General features: G+C 43.3%; 1 protein-coding gene and 1 long non-coding RNA gene across 3 annotated transcripts in view; one reads left to right on the forward strand and one right to left on the reverse strand.

The window, feature by feature from the left end:
* The window catches only part of LOC123779664 (uncharacterized), an 81,968-nt gene that overhangs the window by 46,636 nt on the left and 11,996 nt on the right, over positions 1–23,336 (forward strand). The gene's annotated exons all lie outside the window — the stretch shown is intronic.
* Positions 1–23,336, reverse strand: part of NHS (NHS actin remodeling regulator) — a 338,321-nt gene that overhangs the window by 45,603 nt on the left and 269,382 nt on the right. For both annotated transcript variants that reach the window (XM_045778024.2, XM_087859860.1), the window contains exons 2-3: positions 8,322–8,474; positions 3,698–3,831 (exon numbers count right to left, since the gene is read on the reverse strand). In XM_045778024.2, coding sequence (XP_045633980.2) covers positions 3,698–3,831; positions 8,322–8,474 — 287 coding nt within the window. The remainder of the gene's footprint in view (positions 1–3,697; positions 3,832–8,321; positions 8,475–23,336) is intronic.

Here is a 23,336-nt window from a genome sequence, read left to right on the forward strand (position 1 = left end):
GGAGAACTTCTGATTTAAATTACATGTCAAGAAACAAACCAAGCATCCCCTCTTTCCACTTGCAAGAGCTATGAGGCTACTTTGGAGCCATCACCAGATATAAACAGAGGACACTGAAAATTTTAAATATCCCAATGCACCCTTAGGATTTCACTACAGTGCCCTGGAGGACCTCATCACACAGTTTGAGAACCACAGGTAAATAGCCTTCCAGCCTTTTTTCCTATGCATGCATGTATATATACTCACATATACACTCATAGATATTTTTGAGCTCATACCATACACAATTTTATATACTACTTAAAAATCCCTGGTGATATACATTTTCCATGTCATTGAATATTCTTTAACACTATTTTTGATACTGTAGTCTATCCTATGAATATATCAGAATTCATCAAGTACTTACTGTTGGATATTTAAGATATTTGTAACTATTTTTCCTATTCCAAACAGTGCTTTGATGAACATCCTAGTGAATAATCTTTGCATTGCCTTGGGATAAATTCCTACATAGAATTGCTGGATCAAAGGGTATGAATATCTTCTTATAGGGTTTTTCTTTTTTGGTAAGGTTTTTATTTTTTTAAATATTCTCTACACCCAGTGTGAGGCTCGAGCCCACAACCCCGAGATTGAGAGACACACACTCTACCGACTGAGCCAGCCAGGTGCCCCATCTTATAAGGTTTTTTTTTGGCCACATTTTTTTATTGAAGTATAATTGAGACACAGTGTTAACATTAGTTTCAGGTGTACAACAGTGATGTGACAAATCTATGCTGCATTATGCTGTGCTCACCACAAGTGTAGCTACCGTCTGTCACCATACAGTGCTATTACAATACCGCTGACTATAGTCCCTATGCTGTACCTTTTATCCCCATGACTTATTCATTCCATGACCGGAAGCCTGTACCTCCCACTGCCCTTCACCCATTCGGCCCCTCTCCTCTTCCCCTTCCCTCCGGCAACCATCAGTTTGTTTTCTGTATTTATGGGTCTGTTTCTGCTTTTGTTTTGGTTTTTAGATTCCACATACAAGTGAAATCATATGGCATTTGTCTTATTTCACTTAGCATAATTTAATCTTATAGTTTGATAAATATTGGGAAATTGCCCTCTAGAAAGAGTATAACAACTTATACTTCCTCTAGTCTTATATGTGAGTATATGTTACAGACTTTTCATTTGAGGGTAAGAGTTTGATTATGAATATAGATTCAGATATTTGTGTTTTAGGCACTTTTTCACACACATACGATTTAATTGTATTTACATAACGCTTTTAAATCTTAACCTTGTAAAATTGAAGTTATCATCCCCATTTCACAGATAAAGAAACTGGGACTCACTCAAAGATAAAACTTTTTCAAAAATCACACAACCGAAGAAATTGTAGAGCTGGGATTTAAACCTAGTTAGACCCATAATCTTATTCTATATCACTGATACTTCATGAACTTGATTGGCTGTTGATGATGATGTCTAATACATATTGAGTGCTTATTATGCATTAGGTACTATTTACATGTATTAACACATTCAGTCTTTGTCTCAAACTTATGAGGTACTATCTACTATTATCCCTGAGACACTGAAATGATTAACTTGTTCAGGGTCACACAGCCTAATAAATGGTAGAGCTGGTATTTAAATCCAGGCAGTTTGACTTCATAGTCTGTACCCTTAATGACCAAACCACAGTATGATAGTTTGCAGAGTTGTGGAAGATTGTGTATTAGTCTCCTTATGAATGCTAAGAAAATGTCCAGCAATGTGGCTGCAAATTTCCTGTCGCTATACCTGCAGCCTTTTTTCTGGCAGCAATATATGGCCCTTGTAAGCTTAATGCATAGAACTATGTTCTGAGTCACCCATGTCTGAGGGATATAACTTGAATGGAAAATCTTCCAGTGAACTTGGTGACCCAAACTCAAAGAAATGAAACAGTATTTCTAAGTAAGTGGGGAGATTTTAAGTATTGTCATTTGAGATGGGTACATTTTCTGGTTTACAGAAGTATGCTCTAGACTCCTCCTCTTTTTGATGTTTGTTGGGTAAATGAAGCACCCCATTGTTATTCATTATTTTAGGCTTTTTCCTATAGCCTTACTTTGGTATTTAGACATTATTAAAAATTATGTGGACTATGACAAATGGTGATCTTTTTATGTCATTTCTGTAAATGCTCAACATTATTCTCTCCCACCCGCCCCCCTGAAAAAAACAACTTAATGAGCCACAAAACACATTATAATGAATGGAAAAATATTTTTAGCATTTTTATGCAGAAAATGCCTCATTAAAAGCAAATGCTTTAGCAAGCAGATTTGAGCTTAATAAAACTTTTGTCGAGCAGGGGCTTTTATGACAAATCACTAGCATGTGTAACTGCTCTATATAAAGACCTAGAAAGCCCTAAGAGCCTCTCACCTTCCTTTCTTATCCCTGGGCTGCACTGCAGCAACGCAGGTGAGTGTGACACGGCACTGCGTGGACTTGATGAGCCTGAAGGACATGGAGCCCACGGTACAGCCACAAGTAGGAAAAAATATCTATGTATTGGTCAATATCACTCACTGTTTTATCTGGACATGTTATAACATGCAGATTCATTTAGATGAAGTCTGTTTCAGCTGGATGTTTGGCATCCTGCAGTCCAAATATTTTGCATCTGTTTTGCGTATTGTAAAAGCCGGAAGGGCGCAGGGTTTATTACCATGGAAACTTAATTCCAAGTAAAAACCTCAACTTGGACCCACACTCATAACTTCTTTAGACTTTGGGCCTCAAACTGTAATGACAGGGATCCAGCCATTCCAGCGGCCACATGGGCTGATTTGGTCACAGAAATCATAGCTCCTCACTTCAACGATACCCTCCTCAGAGCCACAAAGTGTTCACCTATCCACACCGAGGCTTTAGAAAGCACACTTATGATGATGTTTGTAGGTGTTCCAAGCTGGGCTCAGCTTCAACTGTGATTCATACTTGGGGGCTTGGGCTGAGCTACAGCCACACCCACCCAGGCAAAGCGGAAATCACCAGCAGTGATGAGGACACTCGGGTAACTGGTCACCCTGCAGTAATAGCCTCCCTTATAGAATGGGAAAGCATAAAATGATGACATGGCTCATCTTCAAGTGATGATTTTTCACATTATTTAAGTTTTTTTCCCAACCCACCCTACCGAGTCATCTACACTATCACCCGGCCAGTAACAGTGAACATTTATTGAGGTCTTACTCTGTGCCAGGCACCGTGCTACATTCTTTCCATGCCTTATCTCATTTGTCCCTCAAACTTTATGAACGAGGTGCTATTGATATCCCCATATTACAGATGAGGGAACTGAGGCCAAAGAAGTAACCTGCCCTCTTTCAGCTTGTATACAGAAAAACTAGTATTTGAAGCAAAAATTTCCCCCTGATTTTAGAGTCCTTAATTATTATTGCTTTGCTGCATTGTGCAACCAGTTAACTAAAAAAAGATACTTCTGTATTCCCACTCTGTTCCCCAAAAGAGGCATGAATGAAAGGGGAAAAAAAATCCAGTTGCTGTCAAATGCCCATGACTTGCTCTCTTAGGTGGCCCAGCCTCCTCCACTAGGAGGAAGGAAATGGACTCCCGAGACCCACTCATGCTTGCTGATGAGCAAGGCCGGGGGCTGCTGGCTGGCCACCAAGCTCACCGTTAAGAAGTGCCGGTCCTTAACTTCGCGCCTCCTCTGGCTGTGAGCTGGGGGATAGGCTGGCAGTGGAGGAGCTGCTACAGAAAGGGGGACAGCGGCTCTCTGCTCCCGGCGATCACTCCGGCTCCGGTGTTCTGGGGACAGAAAAAGCAATAATACAGAAACATCCTTGGCATTTTCCATTTCTCTTTCCCCCTTGGGAGGGTGAGCAAACAGCTAGAAAAAAGCAAGTTTTTCCTAATCTAGCACATCTGTATACCAAATAAGATTTTCAGAATTGTTTCAAACTAAACTTTCACTTCACATTAATATGAAAATGGGCACTTACATTTTAGTGGGTCCATCTCATAATCTTTGTACGAGATGGCTCTGAGTTTGGAAAAAGCAGTATATTTTCAACATGCTTTATTTCAAAACAACATGAACAACAACAACAAAAAAAGTCTAGACCAATGGTGGGAGATTTGCTGACACTGATGCTGGAGTGGGTTGGAGGCAGAGACAGGCCAGAGCCCCCTGGGGGCAGCAGGAACAAATGCTCACAGCCACCCAGTGGGTGATGGGGTCAGCTCACACTGGCTCAGCAATGTGGACTGCTACATGGTCAGGAATTTTGCAGGCCAGTTTTTAAACTATTAGTAGCTTGAAATAGGGCACAGTAGAGGTATTTACATCGCAGAAATTGGTGTTACACATCAGGGCTTTTATTTATCTTTCTACCATCTGTTTATTTATATACATTTTCTTTTCTAGACAGCCTGTGACCAGCACACCATTGCAACCATCTAAGCTCTGTCATGCCTAATACTCAGAGGGCTTTGAAATTCTAGGCTCCTAGAGAAAGTAAAGGAATCCCAATGATGACAGTTGTCTGATTTAGGAATAAAGCTACCTCTGAGAAAGCCAAGAAATTTCTCTTTGTGGGATGAAGTGGTCCTGACTTCATAACAAGAATCACTGAGCCACCAAGGGCACAGTTTAGCTTTCTGGGTGTCTCAGTGAGCTACAGAACACACCCTGCCCAACACACTGGCCACACTAAAGGCCCCCCTGCCTGCAAATCCAGCCCACGCTCATGCCCGGGGCCTCCTCATCTAACCAAGATACGAAGTCACCATAGAGGTAGTCTGTGCTAAACTGCCACCACAGCCAGTGTTTATCAGAAAGCCCTTTTGAGATAAACGTCTTCCTTGTTAAAGTGTCTACCTCCAGTGCCACCCTCTTTTTTCTCTGCAAGCAAACAGTGGGCTTTTCTAAATGGGCAGCACAAGGAAAAAATTACATTTTAAAATTCATAATGAGGAGTAGAATGCAGGTGTCACTGGTTAGGAAGAGGCTGGAGGAAGGGAGTCAGGAGGCAGACATCAACTCAATTTCCCATTTAGTTGCTCCCTTCCTACACTTTCTTAAATCTCTCTCTTTTATTTGCCCTAGGCTGGGAGGAGGCAGGCTAGATTAATGGCTCCCTAATAACACTTCTTTTCTGGCAGTGTGGTGGGGAGAACATTCATCTGCTAGAGTCTGAAACTGCAGTAGACTCTTGGTCCTTATTCCTTTAGACCAGTGGAACTCAGACCTCAGCCCTGAAACTTGAAAGAAAATCTAAAATATAAATATCTCTTTATAGCCGCTTAGTAATCTCTCTTCCTATCTTATAAACATAAATGATGGTATCACTTAAAGCCATTATTGGCTCTGAGTACAAAGAATTGCTAAGAAAAAAGGGGGAAAAGAGGAATCAGATGAAATCCCGTGAGGTGTAACTTGCTCTGGGACGCCTTCTCTGAAGCTCCATGACATGATTAGTGCCTTTCCTCTGAGCACCCATATCACTGTGTTGAGATTACCTGGCTACTTGTCTGTCTCCTTCACTAGACAGGCATTCCTTGTGGACAGGGACCAAATGTTAGGTACTGCTCTCTGAATCCTAGGTTTAGCACAATGCTTGGGCCTCAGTAGGCTTTGTGGAGGGGTTTGCTATTGAGCAGATCTTGAAAGCAGCCAATTTCTAGGTTCTGATCTCAGTCCCCCCAGCTCTCTCCTTACAGCCTCATCTCCCAAAGGAGCACAGTGCTGCTGCCACCACAGCTTTACTCATCTGTGATTCATTATCCACTCACTTCTGGTGGAAGCCAGGATCTTCCAGCTGTCCAAATAGAGAACCTCCAGGGAAGCTCACTGCGGCATTTGCCGAGCAAGGCCGTTCTTTGGTAGGTGTTAGTCATGGCCACCAGATGGCAGAAGTGGTATTCTGATGAATGCACTGCTAAGCTACTGTTTCTTGGACAAGGTTAAAAAAAAAAGTCACTTTCTAATTTTAATTCCACACTGCATGTTTTTAATTCTATGATGCCTATAATTCCTGTTTATGGCTCTCTGCGGTGCTATTAAAACTACTACACCCAAGATTTGCTGTTGAGACAGCCTCAAAGAAAGCCAGTCTGTGTAGGACAAGATGCAGCTCCACAGTCTTCCTTCCAAAACCCCAGGAGGCCTTATATCCCTCTCTCAGCCCCCAGGAGGAAGTTCTGAGAAAATTGATATTGGCACTTGCTGTTCCTCAGTTCTGTCATTAAGTCCAAACCCGACAACACAGTGAAATGTGATAGCTTACAAGCAGCTTAATGTTATCTGGTTGAATCTGGAAAAATCTAATCAGGGATGACTTATGAATAATAATAAAGGGATAAAAATAATTATGTCTAAAGGGCTAACGTAACTCAAGCTCTCTGATGATGGGATCAGAGAAAGTATTTAGTGAGAATGATCAGATTCCTCTGTCATCATTCTATGCCCTCAATGCTCAACCAGTTTTCTACAGAATTTGATTTACTTACACACACATGCATTGAGGACCTACTCTCAGGTTCATGCTAAGTGATTTGAATAAAAAAATTAAGACACCATCCGAGTTCTTGAGTTGCTCATGGATTAATGGTGGAAGACAGGCCTATAAGAGGTTAGTGATGATATAAGCTTGTAAGTGGCACGACTGGGAGGATGCAAAAGATATTATTATGGGAAGGGTGCCTAATCGAGGCTGCAAAGGAATGGTGAGTATGTTAAGGAAGATTTCCAGAAGGTGGCTTGCACTAAAGATTTGGTAAAGAAGGACTTTTTAGCCAACTACAAAATCGAAGTGACTCAATTTAAAAAACTGAAGTGAATTGTAAGAATGCCAGAGATACTTCTAGAGGATACTGGTCATTACTCTTTATTATGAGTGTCACAGTATCTACCACCAATAACCAAGGGGAGTTTTTAGAAACAGTTGTGTTAGGGATATTAGTAGGTTAATTCTTTCATTAAAGGGGTACAAGACTAGGGATATGGGGAAAGGGAGAAGTCATAAACATGTGGAAGAAAATAAGCTGAAAACAAATGTGTCATTTCTCCATCCTCGCAGTGACATTAAAATGTTCTATTTGAATTGTAATACTTTTGGAAAATACCATTCCTTAAAGGAGCATAGGGAATTTGGAACAAAGGCACTGAATGTACAGATATCATCTGTTTCCACAGCAGAAAATCTAAAGGCCAAAAAAGCTGGCGTGCCAACTTCTGATACCCAACTTAGCGGGCTCTAAAAGGGTCATGCCAGTGTTTAATCTCCTTGTCCTCACTACAATGGGTTTAAGCCACTGGAAAGTAAGAGAAGTCTGTTACCTTCTACCTCACCTGCTATGTGCCTATCTCTGGCTTTTTCAGAACTGTGAGAAAAAGAGAAATAGAAATATTTATTTTCCTGGGACACGGTTTATGGTGAGGAGGAACAGAGCTCTGGCTGGGGGTCTGGAGGCCTGGATTGGGGTCTTGGCACTCTACCTAATGGGCTGTATGTGACCCTGAGCAAGTTTTCTAATCTCTCTAGGCCTCCACGTGCCCCGCTGTAGAATGGACCAGATCCCTGGTTCTTGACAGGAGCACATCCCCTGAGGGAGGTTCTGGTTGTTAGATGACTAGGTGGGAGCCAAGGATGACAGCTGTCCTACAATGCACAGGAGGGTCCTGAACAAATAGTGCCCTAGGTCCCACCTGTGTCCTACCAGCATTTCTTGTAAGGGAAAAGCCTAGAACCTATTTCTGAGTCAAACCTAATTCTCTTTTAATTATAACCCAAAGGTTTTTTTGTTTTTTGTTTTTGTTTTTTTGTTTTGTTTTTGCTTTTTGTGGTTTTTTGCTCATGTTTAATGTATGCAGAATGCACCAGTTTTTATGGTTGTGTCTTCCTGGCCCTCAACTCCTTCATTTCCCTCTACTTTTTGTTCAAAATGGCTTCTGATTATCTTTATTTAATCCAAACCTACTTTAGATAGGCACAAACACCTGATTGCTTTATGATGTCCTTTAATGTAGTTGTGCCCAGGCATTTGTATATTGCAAATATAATTTTCCTTTTAAATTCTCTTTATTATCACATTTAGACCATGGTGCTATTTCTAATTATGTGTATAAGTAGGTTATATTACCCATGAATTTCATTTCAGTGTAGAAAAGGGAGCATTTCAAAGTAGTTGCTATAACAAGGTGGGGTGTTGGAACTGATGGGACAAAGAACAGCCCCTGGATGGGACAAGCTCTGAGTTCTCTCCCCAAAAAGCCCCCTGAGCCCGGGATCAGTTACCTCTGCGCAGGGCTTGCAGGCTCTGCCGGGCATGGCGGTGCAGCTCCTCCACGCAGGGTGGCCTTGTGGCCGGAAGGAAGATGTTCCTCTGCTGGTGCCATGGTGCGCGGTAGTACACGCTCAGTTTACTCTCAACGTCCAGGTTGGAGACGGCTGCAAGACAAATACAAAAGTGGGGCGTTAGACATCACAGGCTTTAAATTATGCATCTGGCAGAGGCTGGAGTGGGGGCCGGGGGGGGAGTCTGGGTGGAGTGGAAGTCCAGAGCACTGCGTTCACATTAGGAATGCACTCAAGGCTGGAGAAAGGAGAAAGGTTTGTCACTTACAGTGTGGAAAGAGACCACCTTTGCCTCCAAGGTATGGGATGGAGACCCCGGGACACCAACCATCTGCCTGTGACCAGCTGACTTTCTCTCCACACCTCCTTGTACTCTCTGACACAGTCGCTCATCAACCTGGACAGACTCTCGGCCATCCATACTTGGGAGTGGGATGTGGGTCGGGGGGCGTCCCCACCTTCCAAGAATGCAGAGAAAAGCCTAATGAGTCAAAAAGGTCACCCTAGCTCCAGTCTTCTTGGCCACAGGGCCTCAGAATTAAAGTTCTGCATACCCGCTCCTGATGCCCACCTGAACTTTGCTTTTCCCTTGCTCTGCTTTCTGTCTCCTATGACCCCTGCCCCCAACCCTTACTGTTTCACCTTACCTTGCTCTCCACCTGCCAACTCCATTGCCTGCCATCTTTCGAAGCATTGCTCAGCTTCCTTAGTTTCATCTAGGGGAGAGGACAAGCACTGAAGAACCCATTACAGGGGTACTGGTGGTTAAGTGAGGAAACCACAGACAGTACAGGTGAGGAGACGGATACTGTCCTTGCAACTCATCCAAGAGATCAGGGAAAGAGGCCTCTTCCCCCCCAGGTCTTCATATACATACTGAGCCCAGGATGGAGATCACCTATGAGTGATCCTCAGATAAATTTATCTTCAGATAAATTCTCATGGGAGGAGCTGGTCCTAACCAGGAGGATTCTGGTTAAGAAATTACTGCACAGAGGAACTACTGAGCACCTGGGCATCTTGCCAACCTCAGGAATAGTGAGAACTGGCCCAGAGGGCTTCACCTGCCAGACCTGCTATCCTGACCACACCCCTGTTCCTCCCAGTCTCATTGTCTCCCTCTGCTTCTTTCCCTCTTTTCCCCAGTGTATGATTTGGGTGTGATCTTCCCAGCCGTTTATTCCTGTGCCCCAAACAGACTTTTCGTTCTTCTCCGATCCTTTTCTTTTTGAAGTCTGGTTTACCATTTCACTTTGGGAAGCCTTATGTGGAACAAGATACCCTACAGATAAAGCAGAAAGACAAATGGAAAAGGAGGTAGGATACTTTTGTAGAAAGGAAATAGAAGAAAACTGGGGAAAATGCAGCCTTTTGATAATTAAACCCCCTCCTCCCACCCGGTACTGCATTTATGGCAATTAGTTTTGGTTTTCTTTTTCTTTTTTTTTAATTTTAGTTTTATTTTTTGAGAGAGTGTGTGCACACTAGTGGGGGGAGGGGCAGAGTGAGAGAGAACCTCAAGCAAGCTCCACTCTCAGTGCGGAGCCCAACATAGGGCTCGACTCACAACCCTGAGATCATGACCTGAGCCAAAATCAAGAGTCGGACACTTAACTGACTGAGCCACCCGGGTGCCCCTTGGTTTTGTGTTCTAATGCAGTCTTCAATAGTCTTTTTTTTCTAGAATAATGCATCATAATCACAAGGACCACCAATAGAAACAGACATATTTCTGAAGATGCTAAAGAAACATCACATGGACAGGGTCAAAGGGACAATGCCATACCTGCAAAACAGTGCCCTGCAACAGAAATTTCTGTGATGATGAAATGCTCTATTAGCTATGCCATCCAATGTGGTAGCCACTGGCCACGTTAGCTATTAAACACTTTTTAATTTTTAATTTTTTAAAATTTAAATTAAGTTTAAATAGCTATCGGTAGTTATTCTATTGGACAACCATATCCATGAATACTGTACTATATTCTCTCACCTTCAGCTACAGAGCAGATCACTCCCTTTGACCTAGATTTTTTCTTCCTGTTTAAGAAGAATTCAGGCCCAAGGGTTAGAGATCCCAGAATTAACTTCCTGGGTATGGGAGAGTACTTTTAGGGCAGAGTTCTACGGGGCCAAGCATAAAGACAGCAACTTTTCTTTACTGAGTTACTCTATAACATCAACCCTTTCCTTAGAAACCTTAAGTACTTGGTGAACCAGTCAGGGGTCACTGAGTTCTGGGGACAAGAAAACCTAGGAGGAATCACTAATGGAGAAACCCGCCTCTTCAGGCCTCATATGAGACGTGGGAGGCCTTGAGGTAGAAAGGGCAGGCCATATCTAGACCAGAGCCTCCCTTCTCTCCTGTGTCAAGTAGTGGGGAATGTGAAGGCAGAGGCTTTATGTAGCCACCCTCAGAGGAATGCTCTGGTTCAGTGACCAAGACTGACTAAAAAGTCAGCCGCTGTCTGGTTGCAGAGGTCAACTGCCATCTAACAGGGCAAAGGTCATTAACAACTTAGCAGAGGTGGGTGGGAATTCATGTGCTAGTGACAGCTAGGAGAAGGTACTGAACAGAGAGCTTGCCTGGGGAAAAGAAGAGGCCAAGAAGTTCAGAGCGTGGTTCCAGGAGTAGAGAAGCTCCTGAGCACCTCCTCTCCCAGGCCCATCCCTTTAGGAAAGTAGGAACCAGGATTCAGGGCTGAGCCCAGGTGACTTGGGGATAGAGCAGAAGACTTTCATAGCCCCTCAGAAACCAGGTCAAGTGGCCATGGCTCCTTAATCTTAGTAAGGGGAACTGCTGAGCTCCTGCTATTTATTTTCTGAAGAAAAGACTCATCAGAAGTGCTTGTCAAAAACAGATTACTGGGCTCCAGCCTAGACTTCCTGAACCAGAATTTCCTACAGAGGCCTAGTAATCTGTATATTTGAAAATACCCTCAGATTATTTTTTATCATGAGGTATATGTGAGAAACACAAAGTGTTATCGGATGATTCCTTGGAATCTTATGTGAATGAAGGGAGATGGGCAACGTGGTGGGTGGGAAGAGACTGCTGAAAATGGAAACATCTATCCACACCTGGTATATTTTCCAAATAGCTCTTATGTCCTAGGCACAGTGCTGGGTGCTGGGATATAGCACAGAACCAAACACTCAAGAATCCTTGCCCTCCTCGAGTATGTGTTCTCTGGTTTGTGCGAAAATGGTTTAGATGTGATTGTGCCTGGAAGCAGTAGGTTGGGAGAAGAGCCCTCTGGCTGACTCCTGTGTTCTACTATTATACCGTTCCCTAGGGGTAATCCAAGACCTCTAGACTTCTAAAGTCCCTAACACCAAAAAGATCATAGTCCCCACTCCTCCATCCCCACCCTTCTGCAGTGGGTAATCCCAAATTAAAGCATAAATTAGCAATCATAAAGTTCTGTAAAGAAGTTCTGTAAAATTCTCTTTCCTCATTATTCAACATTAAATATAAAGTTATTTGAAAAAAGCATTTTTTGGTACTACTGCTTTGCCGATGCCCTAAACATTCTTACTGTTCCTACTGGGCAAGCCAGCGCTGAGTTTCTGGGCTGCAAACTCTGCCTGCTGCTCAGGACTGTGGATTTGCAGATGCAAAGACTAACACAGGAGTTCCAGCACAGGCAGCCAAGTCATGGTTCCTGGGAAGAACCAGCTCTCTCGGTGGCAGCCTTCAGGGCTAGGAAACCTCACCTCTCCCCATCTAGTCTTTTTCTTTATCTGCTGAGAAGCTATAATGGATTTCTGCCATGCATTAGCAGGTGAACATTTCACTCATCAGTTGCCACAATTGTGTTTATCTCTTAGACGAGGAAAGGAAGGAAAACTCTTTAATCCCTTTGCTTTCGGTTTTGTCCTTTGGTTACAGAGCATTAACTAGTATTATGTGTCCACTGGAGGCAGACGTACAGGCACTAATGGAACTCTTCCAGGGAAAACTCCCATTTTCCTTCTTAAAAAAAATGTATTCCTTTCTCTAAGTAACAGTTCAACGAAAGTTGAATACACTCATTCCTAAGCTCATTGCACCACTGCCATTTATTGCAAAGCTGTCTCACATCTTCAGGTTCACCCTGCCCCCTTTTCTTCCCTGTTTAACAGTTACACCATGGCTCAGCCTTGAAAGCTAGTGGTCTTAGTACTCCCAGTAATGTCTGTTCTCATAAAAATGATACAAAGAACAGCAAGAAGGTTTCTCCTCTGCTTATTTGGATACATCCAGGGCCCCCCCTGTGGTAGGCAGAATTCTAGGATAGCCCCCAAGATTCTTGTCCTTTCCTGTATGTACCCTGTGTAGTCCCCCACCACCTTGAGTGTAGGTGAAACCTGTGAATTATGTTACATTATATGGCAATGGGGAGTCTAAGATCCCTACTTAGTTGACTTTGAGTTCATCAAAAGGGAGATAATTTTCCTGAGTGTATCTGGCCTAATCAGCTGAGCCCTTTAAAAGAAGACAAGCAGCAACAGAAACATTCTCTTTTTGGCCTTGAAGAAACAAACTGCCACAATGGAGAGCAGGCTGCGTAGCAAGTAATGGCGGACAGCCTCTATGAGCTGAGCGCCTCAGTTCTACAACTTAAAGGAAATGCATTTTGCCAACAACCACTTAGTTTGCGAGGAGCCCCCAGGGCTCAGATGAGAACTCAGTCCCAACCAAAACCTTGACTGCAGCCCAGTGGGACCCTGAGCAGAGGACCCAGTGAACTTGTGTCCAGACCCCAGACCCGCAAGATGGTAAATGGGTGGTATTTTAAGCTGCTAAATTTACTATATGTTGTTATGCAATAATAAAAAACTAATACACCCTCCCACTATTTTATCTACTTCCCTAGAGCCAGTTGCTTGCCTTGCCTGGTGCTTGTCCTCTCCTCCCTTTGTTATTGCTCTTCAAAAAAGGGGTAGATAATGGTATGGATTACAATGGGAAATAGGGCTATATGTCTCATATTTATTCCCTACAGCAGAAAAAAAGGTTATGTAGATGTATCATTTCTCCTGTTCAACTATAGGCCCTCACAGAGAGCTCTGGCTACATGCCAAGCTGTACATTGGGTATATTACATTTATGGTATCTTAACACACCCAAAGATTAAAGTATTGCTCCCATTTTACAGCTAAGGAAACAGACATCAGAGAAAGTACATAAATTTCCAAAGTCTCATACATCTGGCCCGTGGATGATCTGGGACTAGAAACCATCTCTGTTTGGCTTCCAAGCTACTGCTCTTTCCCAAACCAATACTGAAATGTTTGCCTAAACTAAGGCTGATTGGGGGCGGATGTAGAGTAGGCTGTCTGCCACATAAAAAGTATCTAGTGCTTCTCAAAATCAAAATAAAAGATTCAGAACTGCTACTGTCTGCATCATCCACAGAACTAGATGTAACCAAGAACTGAGTGAATCTTTCAGAAAGTGCCCAGGAGATTTGTCATATTCCAGAAATACAAACAGACACCATAAAACCAAACTGCTGAAAGAGAATATCATTGTAGGAAATGTCCACAGGGCAGTGAAAAGTCTTTATAGACTGAACTTAGTTCATTCCCCTGTCAAACTCTGGATATAATGGAATTGTCTAGACCTTGATTCATAGTGATGTATTGAAAGCACAGATCTGGTCACTGGGTTCATCTGAAATGAACTGACTTGAAAGTTGAGGAAAACTAGTGGCTGCCACTCTCTTGGAAAGGCCAGGCCCATTTCTAAGGACAGGAGGAGGCTCATGTTTAGGAACTGTTGCAAAGGGGTGCAAATCAGGGGGAAGAATAATCTTGCCCTAAGCCTCTCCTGTCCCGCTAGGGTGGGTACTTATTTAGTACTGCCTTCTCTGGCCTGGCCTCACGAACTTCTCGAAACTCCCTTAAAGCTTGACTAGCCCTAGGAGGAGTGCAAAATGCTTATTCTTGGCCTGGCTTCAAAGCCTCTGTACCACAAGTCTCCACCCCTGCCACTGCCTCTCTCTGCGTGCTATTCCTTCTTCCTTCTCTCAGACTTCCCAGAATTTAAAAGGGGTTAGGTGGCAGCTGAAATCAAAGTCTGAATGCTATGTGTGGTGAAAATTTCAGAAAGATGTGCAAAGTGATTCAGAAATGGAATTGCCTTTTGGATTTTTAAATGTTCTTAGAGTGCCTGCAGGTCAGACTACCCACATCCAGCCTAACTAACCATTGCAAGGATTCCTTGCCAGGAATATATCTCTCCACAAACCATCCATTCTGATGCTGTGTGACAGAAATCAGCAGGGAATGTGTTAGCACATTAATATATTAATGAGCATCTGAAAGAGTCAGTGTCATAGATGTATCGCCAGTTTGCTCCTCAGGTCCCTGCTATGCTGAAGCCAATCCTCAGCCATCATCAGCTTGGTAAGCAAAACAGAAATCTACTCAGGGTCTCTCTTGCTGCTTCCTGAGCTCTCAGATCTGTTAGGGAGGTAGGGAGGGATGGGATTTCACCAAGTGCCACCATTCATTCCCGCCTGTCCTTCCCTCCTTGATAACTAGCCCTTTGCCCACTCTGTTTGGCAGTGTAGAGGAGGGAGCAGGTTAGGGAGCACTGAGGCTCCTGCCACTTGTGGAGCAGCCTGACACCAGAGCCAGGTTTCCATTTTGTCCCTGCTGGACTGCCTTTTCTGTAGAACCACAATAATTCAGACTTGTTCACCACTGTGGACAAAGCATCCAACGCGGACCCCCTCAACATCAGAAAAATCTAGGCTTTCTGACAAGTTCCAGTGTCCTGAAACATTCCACCACTCAGAGAACAGAACACGTCTGTGTATTTATTTATATGCTAAAAGGATCTAGAATGATTTTTCCTCTAGAAATATTTCCCCAACTTCTAAAACAAAATGATGCTTCATACTAAGAGTGCTGTTTAATTATTGCTGTTACTGTTGTTGCTGTCTTCGTGTCTGCCATCCCACGGAAAGACCACTAGACGCATGGGTTCTACTCGCAGTTCTGCGTCCTTGTGCAAGTCATGGAACCTTCCCAGGATCCAGTTCCCCATCTTTACAAATGAGGGTTTAGACTTTCTACTCTCTGAGTCCTGTTCTGTGCCATTTATGCCTCTATTTTCTACCAGTCATCAGAATGAGCAAGGTTGCATCATCCACCGAGACGGACTCTGCATTCAAGCGATGGCAGGATGCACTGGAGGGAAAGACCCTGAGCTCTAGAAAGATGGGGGTTCATCACAGTAGTGATGGAAGCAGAACAAGCGACTGAACTCTTTGGGCCTCTGTGCTCTCTCTCTTCTGTGAAGTGGGAGTCTTAGAGCTTCCTGGAGTGGCTCTGAGAGTCCAGTGAAATTTCAGATAACATCCTTGCCAGGTCCCTGCTCACTACATATCATTCCCTTTCCTGGACTGGGAACAAAAGAAGACCAAGAAGCCATGATTGGGGTCACAGTTCAAAAGAGGAAAGCCTGGAGCTCTCGAAGTTTCTTGTTTCTTTATTTGCCTGTCTTCTTGTCAGTGAAGTGTAACCAAAGATAAGGCCACTGGAGATCACTCTTTGGGGGACCTTACAATCTGGAAACTAGAAAGAAGGCTGCCCCCATCAGGGAGCCTGTGGTCTCTCTGACGTGTCTCCAGTGTCTGATACTGGTTTACTGGTGCAACATTCAGTGTAATGATCTGGAGATGCTAATCGTCCAAGTCGCTGTCAGAGCTGCAGCACTATACATTCTCGGAAGTGGTTTATAATTTATGTGTTTATCTTTAGGTCACTCTGCTGCCATGTTCTACACCATGCACTTCCTCCAGAATGTAAGCACATAGCCACCTGTCGCAGCTCAGCTATTGTTTTAAGAAAATTCCTTTAGGCATCTAACAGATTCACTGAATTCTGCTGGGAGGGACCTCGGGAATTATGGAGTTCTGTGTTTTTTCAGACCATAGGGCATGACCCATTAGTGGACTGTGAAATCCATTCAGCAGGTCAAGACTAGCATTTTTAAGACAATGAAACAGAGTAGAATAGAAAATACCAAATGCACTGCATGTAGTAAGTACTGTTTTGTGAAGCTGTTGTTTCTGTCACGTGTGTGCATGCTGGTAAAAATGTGTTTCTGGCTCTGGTAGCAGTCAACACACTGAAAGCTACTGTTTAGGCCACTCCTCTCATGTACTGATGAGGAAATCAAGATTTGAAGATTTGACCCAAGATCACAGAGCTGATTTTTGGCAGAGGCAAAACCAAAGCTCAAGTCTCCTGACCCACACACTTCCCTTAGCAACTCTTCCTCCCATGCAGATGTTCAGCCTGGCTGCTTCACCTTCCATCTCTCTTAGTTGTTATTTGCTACCTATCAGGTTGTACTTCCAAAACAAAACCCCAAAACACTTCTCATCTGCTCTCCAAGAAATCAGCCATTTTTATTTTAGGATTCCAGAAGCACTTAAGCCAAGTGAGCAAAGAACAAGTCCCCCCTGGGAGGCTGACACTGCCAGTCAGCAGACCACATATCGAGAAACACTAGTTTAAGGAATGAGAGACCAAGGCAACAAGGTAGGTATTCAGGTGAACAATATTAAATTAGTGATACTCAACTGTTTCGCTCTACAAAAACTATCTGAATTGCTCGATTTAATAATTAGGTCAACCCCAAGGTTAGCTTTGCCAGAAATGACATCATGTTCCTAGTGGTAAAGTGCTTCCTTTCCAGCAACCTGGACTGAAAATGACCAGCCCGTTATCAAGACACATTTGTTCCAATTTTCAAGGCATGGGTACCTGAGCTTATTAAATCAGAGGGGCCGGGGATGGGAGCTTGACTCAACACTTGCTTCACCAGCCTCAAACCCCTTGAAGAAACAAGGGCAGTTTTGCAAGTTTGCAAACAGGTTTTAGTGGAGAAAAGATAACACTGATCAGAAATAAGGAATTTGATCTATCAGGAGAACCAAATGGAGAGTTAAGAAATACTTCCAAGATTTAGAAAAGGGTGAATGTCACAAATCTGTTTTCACTATTTGCGAAGAACCAGGTGAGGTTAGCTGCAGGGAAGACCATGAGTATCATCCTTTGGTAGGTGCTCTGCTTTCTTTGAAATTCAAGCAGGAAAATGGAAAGAAGGCACTCTGCCCACAAAGATGAATATGGGGTTTTAAAGTCCCTTCATTTTTGCTCAAACTACAGATGTGATATCATGAACATGGGCACGTTTGACATTCCAGGGAAGAAAGTGGAGTTGGAATGGGAGAGGCAGGTCAGAAAAAGCATGTGAAAGTCCCCTTTCTGTTTCAGGAGACATTGCACACAGCCACCGGATGTAAGAGGAAAGGGTTCTGTTTCCAATATGGTACATGCATGGAGCCCCTTGTCTTCTTGGACAGATGCCCTTGGCTTGTTTAAATTGTGAAGCAATAAGGTATTTAGCACATGATACCCAGTTATATATGCTAATAAATCTCTTCTCCTAGGTAGAGATTAAGCTCTTAAAATTTAGAGATCATCAGTGACAGTGGAAAATTTAAAAATACTTGCAAAAGCCCCCACATACCATCTCCACTGCACTTACTTAGAATTATTATTTGCTAATTAGGATCTTTGTAGGTAGAGGAGAAGTAATGCCCTTTATTGGGCCAACAAAGAAGCTATAACTACATGAGCCTGCAAGCCAAAAGGAATTATTTTCCAAGGACCTTTCCACTCCAAAAGCCTAGACATTAACAATGAGTTCTGTGCTCTCTATAAAAGACAAGGCATGAGTTGTATGAGTGCGGAACACTTAATGCATGATATGTTCAGTCTGGTCAGAAAAGATGTGTTCTCTTGTGACTCCGTTAGGCTTAGTCTAGCTGAGTCTGCAGCGATACCAAGAGAGGCCCACTCTCCATGGATAGTGGCTTTTTCCCTCTCTATTTGCCCATGGAAGACAGACTCAGAGAATGAAGAGTTTGGGTCTCCCCAGGACAGGCACTGAGACAAAAGTTCAGGTCCGTGTTTATTTAGGAGGTAATTCCAGGAAGCTGCCAATAGGAGGTATTGGGGAAGTGAGAAAAGGAAGAGAAGAAAGCCAATAAAGGGTGCACTTTTGAGCACCATGGGTAACTGGGGCGGGATCCTTTGGGAGTCAGTGCAGAACACACACTTTAGAGGTGAGGGAGTTGGGGTATTTACCTACCACTTCCTGTCAGTCATTGGTTGAGGGTTGTCTAGGCACCAGAGCACTATTTCCCTGGTACTTCTAGAAAAGCAGGCTCCAGAGAAAGCCAGAGAAAGCCTTCAAACAACAAATGCAGTCCCTAGGAGCTATAAATCAGGCTTCTGTGCACTGAAGTGATAAGGGTGAGGGAATATGGTCAGGGTACCAATAGTCTTGGGGGATTCAGGAATGTAATCCTCACAGCACACAAACATGTGCATTTCAAATGTGGGATGTCTTGATTGTGCTGCTGGCCAATTTTAAAAGTTCCGCAATGCCAAAGTAGCTCAAAATGGATTTGTTATCAAAATCCCTCAAGTGTGACAGTGAGGAATCCTGGTCAGACAGCTCTGGATTCTGGTAGGAATGTTAGCTGAGAGGGCTATGGCTTGGAGGCCTGTCTGGAGGAGGCTGCCTTCTGCAGGGGCATGGATCAGGCACCCTGGCTATTCCTAGGATCCTACCTACTATGTGGCATTGAGTTGGACCTCTCAAAAGGTCTATTTCCTCCTCTATCAGAGTTTCAGGTATGATAAGGTATCTCAGGTTCATCTTGCATGTTTGCTGCTCTGGACGTGGAATCAGCCCTTTCTCCAAGAAACCCTGGCTCCCCTCAAAGGGAACAGCTTTAAGGAACCATATTCTGGATGCCAGGGGTATCCACTGTCTGCCGCTGGGTTGTCACTGACTCTAGAATTCTTCAATAGAGCTAGAGAATATGTAAGTTTCAGAAGGTGAAGCTACATCATGAGTTCAAACTGCTATTTCCAATTCAAATCGAAGATTACAGGTTTTAATTTAAGTGTCTTGATTTTATAATTGATCTCTTTTATGTTGAAAATCTTGATTCTTAATGACAGTGGCAAAATATCTTATTTGAAAAGTCTCAAAATGACTACAATAAGACAACTCAATTCAGTTTTAGATTTCTTTCTGTTTTTCTTTTATCTTTAGTGTATTTTCTACTGGAAATGGAGTACTTTGTTTAAAAGTCACATGAAATGATTGAACGTGTTGAATACAATGACTGTTAAGGTCCTGTATATTCTTTTGGGTACATAAAAAGAAAACTGAGGGACTCCTGGCCAGCCCATTCAGGTGGATCTAGTTCATAAATAAGTGCATCTATCTAAAGTTTCTGTATTTTTAATTTGTAGCTTGAGAAAAACATACATGCCTTCTTGCCCTTATACTCATCTGCCCCATGGGTTGCAATATTTAGAAATCTGGGAGTTCCTTCTCTTCCTCCCTTCTCTCTTGGGAACTTTGCCGTTGGCCCTTGGAGGAGCTGGATTGGCTTTGTTGAATAACAGCACAGAGAAACCCATGTGGTGATGAGGAGAGCCTTTGATCTCCAGAAGACTTGAAAACTCAAGCCTGGAGGTCTTGGCGTCTATCCCAGAGATCAAACACATATGTTGGCACCTGCAGGGAAAAGGGAAATGAACTAGCCATTTTTGAATCCAGAGCCTATGATAGAAACTCCATAGGCAATGACAGAACCTACTGAAGGCCACAGGCCCATCAGAAGCAATGCATAGCCACTCTGGGGATGTCTCTACCAAGCATTTGGGTGAGTGGACCACACACAGGGATCAGACCACCTCACCTATGAACAACTGTGAATAAACCCAAATACCAAGACTAGGCTAAACCATATGAAACTGATAAAATAGTTAGATATTATCAATTTCATATGGTTCAACTTTATAGCTCTAAAATAAGCAAATGAGGATCCAGAAACTTCCATAATCTTTCAAAATAGATAAATGACGCCTTATTTCTCCCTCTCAGGTTCAAGGAATTTGTCTTGTTTCTCTTCTAAAGTTGATTTGCTAAGAAGGCAGTCAGAAGTGAGAGGAGAAGATAGAAAAAAGTTAAAGTAGGCAACTGATTCTAGAGGGTCACATTAGAGGACAAGAGCCTCGGGCCCCAGTGCTGGCTGGCATGGTTCAGAGGCTGACCAACAGATTTCAACCCTAGTCCCTCCAAGTGTACTGGAGTCCCTGTCTAATCACACTTGGGTCTGGGAAATATAATGTGTCGCCTCTTATTAAGTTCAAGGTATTTTACAGACGTACTTTAAGGAGAAAGAGAAACCACTGGTGCCCTTGGGAATTTATAACCTCGTAGCCACATTAAACAGATTAGATGATAATCCCATGTGGGATCAAGTGTGTACCCCGAGAGAGACACAGAGTGCCATACAGGTTCAACAGAAATGCTCTATGGCACAAGAAGGGGTATAGGGAAGAGGTATGAAGTGGGAGGAGGGCTGATGGATAGGATTAGCAGCACAGTTGGAAAACGCTGGAAGAGAACCACATACAATTTACATTTAGAGGTAAAAAGGATTTGAATATTGGTAATTCCTATGAGGCAACCCAATATGAGGGTTGGAAAGAGTTAGTGTGAGTCCCAGGAGAAGCTCTCTGTGGCTGGACCAGAAGCTGTGTGAAGCAGAGGGGGGCATGTTAGGGTCCATCAAGGAGGGAGATGCCACCACTTGGTGAGCATGTGTGTGAACTGGGCACTTGGTTAAGCTCTTGATAGAGGTAATCTCATTTGGTTGCCCCCAATAAACCCAGGAAGCACATTTGATTATCTGCAATTTACTGAATAGGTGCAGAGAGGTTAGGAAACTTGCCCAAGGGCCCAAAATTTATAAATGCTAGACCTAGGACTTGAAGTGAGTACATCTGATTCCACAGCCCCACACTACTTTCTGCCTCGCTATCCTTTTTTTTAAATAATAATTTTTTATTATGTTAGTCACCATACAGTACATCCCTAGTTTTTGATGTAATGTTCCATGATTCATTAGTTGCGTATAACACCCAGTACACCATGCAATACTGCCCTCCTTAATACCCATCACCGGCCTGTCCCATTACCCCACCCCCCTCCCCTCTAAAGCCCTCAGTTTGTTTCCCAGAGTCCACAGTCTCTCATGGTTCATTCTCCCTTCTGTTTACCCCCCTTCATTCTTCCCTTCCTTCTCCTACTGATCTTCCTATTTCTTATGTTCCATAAATGAGTGAAACCACATGATAATTGTCTTTCTCTGCTTGACTTATTTTACTTAGCATAATCTCCTCCAGTCCCGTCCATGTTGCTGCAAATGTTGTGAAAGTAGCTGAGATGCCCTTCAACAGATGACTGGATTAAGATGATGTGGTCCATATGTACAATGGAATATTACTCAGCCATCAAAAAGAACGATTTCACATTTGCAGCAACATGAACAGGACTTGCTATCCTACTTTCTAACTCACACTGCTGCTCTGCACGGGAGCAGATGTCTGTGGGAAGACTATGGTCATCCTGGAAAAGGAGACTGAAGTTGTTCAGTGGAAAGCCCTGGGGGCCAGGATGAGGGACCTGCTATATAACCAGAAGTATCTCAGTTGTCCCCAAAGCAGAGCTCAGCACAACCTGTTTGAGGATAGAGATGGGCTTTATTGTGTATTTTTTGTATCCTCTAGCTAAGCAACAGTCTAGAACACTGACCTATGTTTTATAGGAGCTCAACTATGTGGGTTGAATGGATATGGCTCAACTGTATAAATGGTTCGATCTATACATCTTGGGAGCTGTTCTGTCTCCTTTTAATCTATCTCCTTCCTTTCCCTGATCTCTGTCTTCCCAGATAAATTCTATTCAATACCCAGCCCAAGTCGCATCTCCTCCATGAAGCTATTCAAGACCCCCATGGCCCAGTTGGTTCATTCATTCATAGGGCAATGAGTGATTAAGGACCTCCCGTGTGCCAGGCACTGTGCTAGGCACTGGGATACAGGGGTGGACATTAGAGACACAATCCTTGTCCTTGTGGCACTTATATCCAGGTAGGAAGAATGCCAGGAAGTAAATTAATAAGGAAGGATGTAATCAGATAGTAATAAGCACTTTGATAAGATAAAATGGGGATGTGGGAGAAAGCAAGGCTAGTGGACGCGTGGCATGGAGGAAATGACAGTGGATACTAATGACCCAGAAGGCCTGAGGTTCTCAACCAGGCATCAGAAACATCAAGGTAAGGGAGCCAGAGGGTAACTGTCCATATGGAACTGACCTTTAGTGGAATGACCTCTTCCTCTAGCTCAGCATGGGAATCTGGCCTAGCTGATTATCAAAGTCATTTCCTCTTCTTCCTGGGCACACAGCTAGACCTCATTTCCTAGCCTCCCTTGCTGTGGGCTGTGGCCATGAGTTGAGGTCTAGCAATAGAATATGGGCAGAAGTGTTTTGCACCACTTCCAGGACAACCCATAAAACCCCCCCCCCACACATTATCCTTCATGTTCTTGAGACCTTAGAAGTCACACACTGAAGATTAGGTAGATTCATAAGACAGAAGGAGCCTGGGTCCTTGAACTCTAGCAAGGAGAGGAGATACCCACCAATGAAGACAAACCAACTTTGGATACATTATGCAAGTTATGAATAAGGCTGAATTTTATGAAGCCACTGAGGTACTGAGGGTTATTTGTTATAGCAGTTTGCACTACACTGGTTCACTGAAGTCACTGTCTCATCACCATGGCTACTCATTTAGCCCTTTCTTGGCTTAGGACATGGTCCCTATTGTATTACCATTTACCTTTGTACTTTTTGTTCACTTTTCCTTCCTGTTAGTCGCATTCCCCTCAACTCATATGGCAACAGTGCACTCAGAGGCTTGCCCTTCTTAGGTGAATGTTTTGATACCTTGTCTGCTCATTAAAGTAGGATTCTGTTTTCATTGCTATATCATGTTAGTGGATGCTTTCATG

Source organism: Ursus americanus, chromosome X (assembly GCF_024610735.1).
Source record: "Ursus americanus isolate L20-20 chromosome X, mUrsAme1.1.p, whole genome shotgun sequence".
In the NCBI taxonomy this organism is placed as follows: domain Eukaryota; kingdom Metazoa; phylum Chordata; class Mammalia; order Carnivora; family Ursidae; genus Ursus; species Ursus americanus.